The 7,903-nt window shown below is 36.5% G+C and overlaps 1 protein-coding gene and 1 non-coding gene across 2 annotated transcripts in view; both read right to left on the bottom strand.

Annotated features, from left to right (window-relative positions):
- The window catches only part of LOC116545680 (ankyrin repeat domain-containing protein 18B-like), a 44,806-nt gene that overhangs the window by 29,073 nt on the left and 7,830 nt on the right, over positions 1–7,903 (bottom strand). The window contains exons 4-6 of the mRNA XM_032272213.1: positions 6,253–6,359; positions 4,966–5,103; positions 1,992–2,059 (exon numbers count right to left, since the gene is read on the bottom strand). Coding sequence (XP_032128104.1) covers positions 1,992–2,059; positions 4,966–5,103; positions 6,253–6,359 — 313 coding nt within the window. The remainder of the gene's footprint in view (positions 1–1,991; positions 2,060–4,965; positions 5,104–6,252; positions 6,360–7,903) is intronic.
- On the bottom strand, positions 3,485–3,587 carry LOC116545682. The gene has a single exon (XR_004266407.1). It is a non-coding gene; the product is annotated as a U6 spliceosomal RNA (small nuclear RNA).

Here is a 7,903-nt window from a genome sequence, read left to right as displayed (position 1 = left end):
AAAAAAAAAAAAAAAAAGAAGTGGTTTAATAAGTATGTACTAAAATTTAAGGGGTCTTTATACAGTTCAGATGGCACAATGTATTAGGTGTTACATTTTTGTTACTGTGAACCATTTTTATAATTTTATTATAATATTTTGAACCCAGAGTTTGGCTATTGGAATATTTATTATGATCACCATTTGCCTAATGGTCACAGAGTACCCTTTTTTTTTTTCTTCCAGATGGGAGTCTGAGTGCAGTTGTGCAATCTCGGCTCACTGCAATTTCCACCTCCTGGGCTCAAGCAATTCTCCTGCCTCAGCCTCCCAAGTAGTTGAGATTACAGGTGACTGCCCCCATGCCTGGATAATTTTTGTATTTTTAGTAGAGATGGGTTTCACCATGTTGGCCAGGGTAGTTTCAAACTGATGACCTCAAGTGATCTACCTGTTTCGGCCTCCCAAAGTGCTAAGATTACAGGTATGAGCCACCATGCCGACCCTGGTAACAGAGTATCTTGTTCCAACAAAATCACTATTATTGTGAGAATTATCCAGCATATAATAAAATGCAGCTTGTTCTAAGAAGTAAATATATCTCATGAGATTCCAACTTATGGAGAATGAAGTAAAAAAATAGACCTTGTTTGTATAAGAATACGTAATATAACTTCTACTTCTTGGAAAGGAATTACTTTTCTGCCTTCTGCATTCAATAGGTAACTTCAAAAATAATCTATTTGTATGGGTGAACACTGGCTCAGTTTTATGACTCTTATTCCCATTTGTTTATGGTATCAGAAAGAGATCATTGAGTTCCCAGTTCTAAAGATAGTTACTTTCTTAGAGACACAAATTTCTGTGTAATACAGTTGAGCCTTGAACAACAAGAGTTTGAACTGCAGGGGTCCACTTACATGCAGATTTTTCTTCTGCCTCTGCAAACCAGAGACAGCAAAACCAAACTTTTTTCTTCCTCTTCAGCCTAACCAACCTGAATATGATGAAGATGAAGACCTTTGGGAGAATTCACTTATGCTTTTGAATAGTAAATATATTTTTTTCTTTTCTATAATTTTCTTTATAAAAGCTTCATTTCTCTACCTTATTGTATTGTAAGAACATAGTATATAATAATGCAACACATACCAAATATGTGTTCATCGACTGTTTATCAGTAAGGCTTCCAGTCAATGGTGGGCTATTAATAGTTAAGTTTGGAAGGGGTCGGGTATACTCAGATTTTCAACTGCACAGGGATCAGAGTCCCTAACCCCCACATTATTCAAGAATCAACTGTAATTAATATTTATTTACTAAATACAAACCACTTATTATAAAAATTAAATAGAAGATCCATTTGCCTGATGAGTCCAGTTTGTAATAATGTGATTATAGAGAAAAATACAACATACTAACTTAAAAATCTAATTTCTTTTTTTATATTAATACAAAAATATCACGTAGATTTTCAGGGATCATAAGTAGCTAAGTGAATTTTTTCAGACAATACTGTTTGAGATTATAAATTAGCTACAATTAACCTCTTAAATAACTCTAAATTCTAAAGGAATTAAATAAAAACTTATATATACATATATATATTTTAAAACTACTCTTTAATAATTAAAACTATGTAATCTTACTTCGTTTTTTTTGGAGATAGAGTCTTGCTCTTTCATCCAGGTTGGAGGGCAGTGGTGTGATCTCAGCTTACTGCAACATCCACTTCCTGGGTTCAAGTGATTCTCCTGCCTTAGCCTCCCAAGTAGCTGGGATTACAGGTGCCAGCCATCCTGCCTGACTGATTTTTTATTTTTAGATGAGACAGGGTTTTGCCACGTTAGCCAGGTTGGTCTCAAACTCCTGACCTCAGCAGGTCCACCCGCTTTGGCATACCAAAGCGCTGGGGTCATAGCTGTGAGCCACCGTGCCTGGCCTGTAATATTGCTTTTTAAAATCAATAAGACTACCAAGAGAAATGAGAAATTTACTATCAGAAGTCTTACCTTGATTGTCATTTCGAAGATGATTTTTAAGTATCTTATTTTTATGTTCTGAAATTTGTTGTTGAATTCTACAAGCATAACAAATATAATACATAAAATTACTATTTTAATCATAATATAAAAATATTTACCAAACATATGAAATTTTAAAGCTTTTCAGACAATATCAGAGCTAATATCAGAACTCTAATGTACCATACACTTTAAAATTTTAAGCTCTATAAACTTATTAAGCTTCTAATTTAAGAAGAAAAACATAAAGTACTCATAAACTGAGAGAAGCATAGCTCAGTAAATTAATTCTGGTCAGTTTAACATCCTGGCAAGTGTCCTGCACTCAGAATAAGTCTTCACTCTATAACCAGTGGGCATTTTGTTTTTGGACCAGTTGCTCTTAGGCCCCATGGCTTCTTCTAAAAAATAAGGATTTACTACCTTTCTTCACTAGGCTGTAAGTAGGATGTAATGAGATAACATGTTTAAATGTTCAGAGAAATAGTAAAGCAATAGAACAATTTACTCTTGAAGTGCATTGCTGAAATAATTTTGAAATCTCAAAACCTGATGGGTGCGTTTTTGTAGGTTCTAATATTTCAGTGTCACAGTTTTCAGAAAATGTTATTTAAGTGCTAATTTTGGTTATTTGTTCTATTCATTGTGGATTGTAGTTCAGAGCATTTTAGCTAATTCATAACTTGTAACTAAATTTATATATAAATATACTATTATCTCATTAAAATAGATTACCTAATTGTCCCCTATTACTGAGCTCATCAATCACACCAAGGACAGAAAACTAATAGATGTCAAAACCTGTCTTGGACAACTACCATTTCTTCTCTGCGTACTCAAACCCTTAGCCAGCAGATCTGTGTTAGAGGACTGGATCTTCTTGGTCCTCTCCAACTGACATACAAGACAAAACCCTGCTTGTGTTGTTTTTCAGTTCCATGAAAGAGATGCAAGTTGATGTTTCCTCATTTCCAAGTCATGTACTAACAACATATTTGCACGTAACATCCCATATGTTACTCAGTTCTGTTCTCATTTCACAGATCACCTTACATGAATACTATTTTTTTTAATTGAGATGAAGTCTCACTCTGCAGCCCAGGCTAGAGTGCAGTGGCACAATCTCAGCTCACTGCAACCTCTGCCTCCAGGGTTCAAGCAATTCTGCCTCAGCCTCCCTGAGTAGCTGAGACTATTGGAATGTGCCAACACACTTGGCACATTTTTTGTATTTTTAGTAGAGATGGGGTTTCACCATGTTATCTAGGATGGACTCAATCTCCTGACCTCATGATCGGCCTGCCTCAGCCTTTCAAAGTGCTGGGATGACAGCCATGAGCCACTGTATCCGGCCCAACATGAGTACTTCAATGATGATAATAGTAACAATTTCAATTTTGGTTGTCTCCCGTTTTGGTGTCACTCACACTGTTTCCCTGGAGCTAGTTAACAAATAGTCAAATGACATTCTGGGGACTGTGCAAAATACGGAATGCTTTAAGAATTTGTGTGCCATGCTTAGGCAGCAGGCATGCTTATCTGTTCTGTATTGATTCAATATTAGAATATGTGCTGCTGAAACAGGTATAAAGCCCTGTTTTATACATGGATACTCACGAGTCATGTATAAAGCTTAGCTCTGTTAAATCCAAATTACCGACTTCAGATATAGAGAATTGTATTGAATGACTCCCTGTGAGGTAGAATTTTTAAGTATTTAAAAAAACTTGAGGTAGAGATGCAAGTATCCTGACAGATTTTCATTATTATGGAAACAGACAACTGGGCCAACTGCAAGTTGGTGCCCAGTACTCTACTGCAGGATAATGTGGAACCTTCTGCTATCTAACAAAAGCTGCTACACAGGACATAAAAAAGCCTCAAGGTACAGGTGTGATAACAAAAGGGAATGGAAACTCTGATCTTTTCCTACAACATTATTTGAACGTTCCTGACTGTTGAGTACAATCCCAACTAATATTTGCTAGAGAAAAGACAAACGTAAGTCTCAAAGGATAACTTACCATGAAGGTCTAGGCTAAGCCTAGCTAAGAGGTGGGCTACAAATAAGGTTTTTAGTTTTGAGAGAGGGTCAATTTACTCACTATGTGTTTGGGTAAAGTCAGGAGGCCTCGCTGCCAGAGCAGAATGCTGGGAACATTGGCTGAGTATATGTGCATGAACTAAAAAACACTGTAGCTGTGAACTCTGTGTATGAGTCACCATGAAGACTGAGGGATCTGAATCAGTAAAGGCATCCTGGGGGCAAAGGTCAACCATTACCAGATTGCAGGACCAGTTACAATGGCAGCAATACAGCAAGTGAATCAATGGAAACAACGGAATGATTAGAGTGGTTTTTTTCCCCCCTTCTTCTGACTTGTAAAGCAAGACTGTCTTCCTTGGACTTAGTGAACTCCTTAGCTTTTCGAAAAATTCAAAGCAGGAAGGCATAGGAGGTAGCCCCAGGGGACAATACAAGATTTTCTGCTAAACTGGACATTTCAAGACCCAATAACTAATTAGAAAAGTCAGCCAGGCATGTCGGCTAGCAGTTTGGGAGGCCAAGGCAGGAGAATCACTTGAGCTTAGGAACATGGGCAACACAGTGAGACCTTATCTCAAAAAAAAAAAAAAAAAAAAAAAGAAAGAAAGAAAAATAGTAAAAAGATGTGACACTATTTATATCTCACGTATAGGGGTTATACTTGGAATAAAATGAACAACACTGAGATCTCTAGGGATAAAAGTTTTTAAAAGTCCTGAAAGAATCTTGCACTATTCCTACTTCTAACTAGTTTAGCTTTCTGTTTGATTTCTGGCTAAAAAGTGGACTAACTAGTTGCCATTCCTAACTACCTCAATAAAGCTATGAAATATCACCTAATGTATAAGATGCAATATTTCTAATTATTTTAAAACTTAATTTAGCATTAACTGGTCTTTTAATATAAGCACTTACCTTATCATATCGCAACAAATAGCATAATCTTCAGCATTTTGTTTAAATATATCTTGAGAAAAGATGTTAATATTTTGCGCAAGGAGAAAGCTGACTATACTTGGAAAGTTATGATGGACCGCAAGCATGAGGGCTGTTCTAAAATAATAAAGAAATGACTCTACTCAAGACCTTTAATAAAGATATTTAACTGGCAAGTTTGATACACCTTACCAATTAGTATCTTGCCTGTCAGTGCAGACATAATAACCATTTACATGTTCTAGCTTATGCCTATAAGCATCTTGGGTGCTCAGGTGTTCATCTTTGTAAATTACCACCAAGGCTAAAAGGCAGGGACAATAAGGTAGTCTCTTGTCCCACTGGGGTATGACATAATACAAGTTGCTAACTTATAGTTTTTTGATGGCCAAGAAACTATGCTGAGGTCACTTATATAAAGTAAGCAAAGATTCAGATGAAGATTTCTTCATTGCTTTTCTAGTCTGGTATATTGTAATTTAAAGTCAGCTAGAGGTCAGATAACTAAGAGCTAACTGCAGGCTGAAAACAACAATAATGATAGTAATAATAATAATGGTAATAGTAGTAGTTGTAAACTGAAAGTTAAAAAATTCAAAGGAGGACGGCTGGGTGCAGTGGCGCATGCCTGTAATCCCAGCGCTTTGGGAGGCCGAGATGGGCAGATCACCTGAGATCAGGGGTTCAAGACCATCCTGACCAACATGGAGAAACCTCGTCTCTACTATAAATACAAAACTAGTCAGGTGTGGTGGCACATGCCTGTAATCCCAGCTACTCAGGAGGCTGAGGCAGGAGAATCGCTTGAACCTAGGAGGCAGAGGTTGCAGTGAGCTGAGATCGCACCACTGCACTCCAGCCTGGGCAACAAGAGTGAGATTCCATCTCAAGAAAAAAAAGAAAAAAAATTCAAAGGAGGAAGGTATAGGATACCATAATAATGGTAATTGTAGTAGTTTTAAACTGAAAGTTAAAGTCTGCACTTTATAAAATTAATAAAATATAAAACCCCTTTAGCTAATATAAAATTACAGGACCAAAAACCTCAGATTACAAATAACAGTCTATAAGAGAAAGTGAATCCTACTATATAGTGTTTTTATGTTGTACAGTCCAAATAATTGCTTTTCTATTTAACTATTTGTGTTATTTTTCACTGTATGCCAATAACTATAAGTTAATCTTCTTCTTAATATTTCTGACTCGAGTGACTGTTACCATTCTAGAATAGTCAGGTTTTTATTAAAAAAAAAAATACTACCGTACCTTCTGAAATTATCAACTGCATGTACATTTGCCCCATTTTTTACCAAAAATTCCACCATTTGCTGTCTCTTGCAAATTACAGCTAGCAAAAGAGGTGTGTTTCCCTCCTGTTAGAAAGCAAAAACAATTTATAATTCATAAAATTACATAGTTCTCAACTGAACTAAAAATCTTCTATAAGATGCTATGAACTTAAACATACAATATAGAAAGAAAGTAAATGCAAAGCAGTCACAGCCTTCTCCCTCCTCTGTGCTTTTCCACGCACTGCCTTGCAAACACCCCTCTTCTGTCTCCCACGTTAAATTCAGTCATCTCCAAAACTCACTTTACCAGGCCCCAAAATCATTGTTTCTATCACAGCATTTAACACAGTATATATATTATTTCATTGCTTCCCACTGAAACCAAGAGCTTCTTGAGAGCAAGGGCTGTATCTTTTTTTTTTCTCTCTATAACCCTAAAACCGAAGACATAGTAACAAATGCTTCAAATTTAAAAAATAAATGATCTAAATCATTGTCTCTAGAGCAATGTTTCTTAAACTATATTCCAAAGAATATTTGTTTTACCAGAAATACTATACCCCAACAGAAAGATTCCATGACCATCTGCATTTGAGAAGTATTACAAAACTGTGTTGTGTGTCTAACAATAAAGAAATCTCCTGAACTTTGCCTAATCCCAATTTGACAATACTTTTTGTACCAAACAATCACATTTTAGAAACTAGAGTTTCAGGGATACAGTTGCCAGAGCTTCCCAATACAGATGGAGGTTTCCTCTGGGTGTCCCAAACTTGCTTGATTCACTTCTATTAATGGTGACAGGATCCCAGATGCCAATGTTAGGCACTCCTCATTCAAGTGGGTCACTAAGGAAATGAGCTCTGAAATAAGAGAGATTGGTTTCAAGTGCACTTATTTTTCTTATTAATAAATATAGTTCATGGATTTTCTCCTAACACAAGAGGATACATTTTTATCTTAACTGACAGAAAGCTCAGTATGTTCTGTGTAATAGAGGCAGGTAAAAACATTTTGAAAATAAGGCTGGGTGCAGTGGCTCATGCCTGTAATTCCAGCACTTTGGGAGACCAAGGCAGGTGGATCACCTGAGGTTGGGAGTTCAAGACCAGCCTGACCAACATGGTGAAACCCCGTCTCTACTAAAAATACAAACATTAGACAGACATGTTGGTACATGCCTGTAGTCCCAGCTACTTGAGAGGCTGAGGCAGGAGAATCACTTGAACCTGGGAGGTGGAGGCTGCAGTGAGCTGAGATCGCACTATTGCACCCCATCCTGGGCAATAAGAGCAAAACTCCATCTCAAAAAAATTAATTAAAAATAAATATCAAAAAAGCAAAGCTCAGTAAGAAATTTTATTCTCAATTATAATGATAATCCTAGGATCCTAATGCAATTTTACTTTGTAAATCCATTTGTATTGGTTTCCATTTAAATTGCCATTTAACATTTTATTTTTTAGTTTAGGCAAAATATAAATCAGAAATAAAAATACAATGGCTTACCAATAAAAATTCTAATGCCGGGCCAGGCGCGGTGGCTCAAGCCTGTAATCCCAGCACTTTGGGAGGCCGAGGCGGGTGGATCACGAGGTCAAGAGATCAAGACCATCCTGGTCAAC

Source organism: Sapajus apella, unplaced genomic scaffold (genome assembly GCF_009761245.1).
Source record: "Sapajus apella isolate SASKATOON/1434 unplaced genomic scaffold, GSC_monkey_1.0 scaffold332, whole genome shotgun sequence".
Taxonomy (NCBI): Eukaryota; Metazoa; Chordata; class Mammalia; order Primates; family Cebidae; genus Sapajus; species Sapajus apella.
The sequence above is the reverse complement of the archived record's forward strand: the minus strand, read 5'-3'. Positions and strand labels throughout refer to the sequence as shown.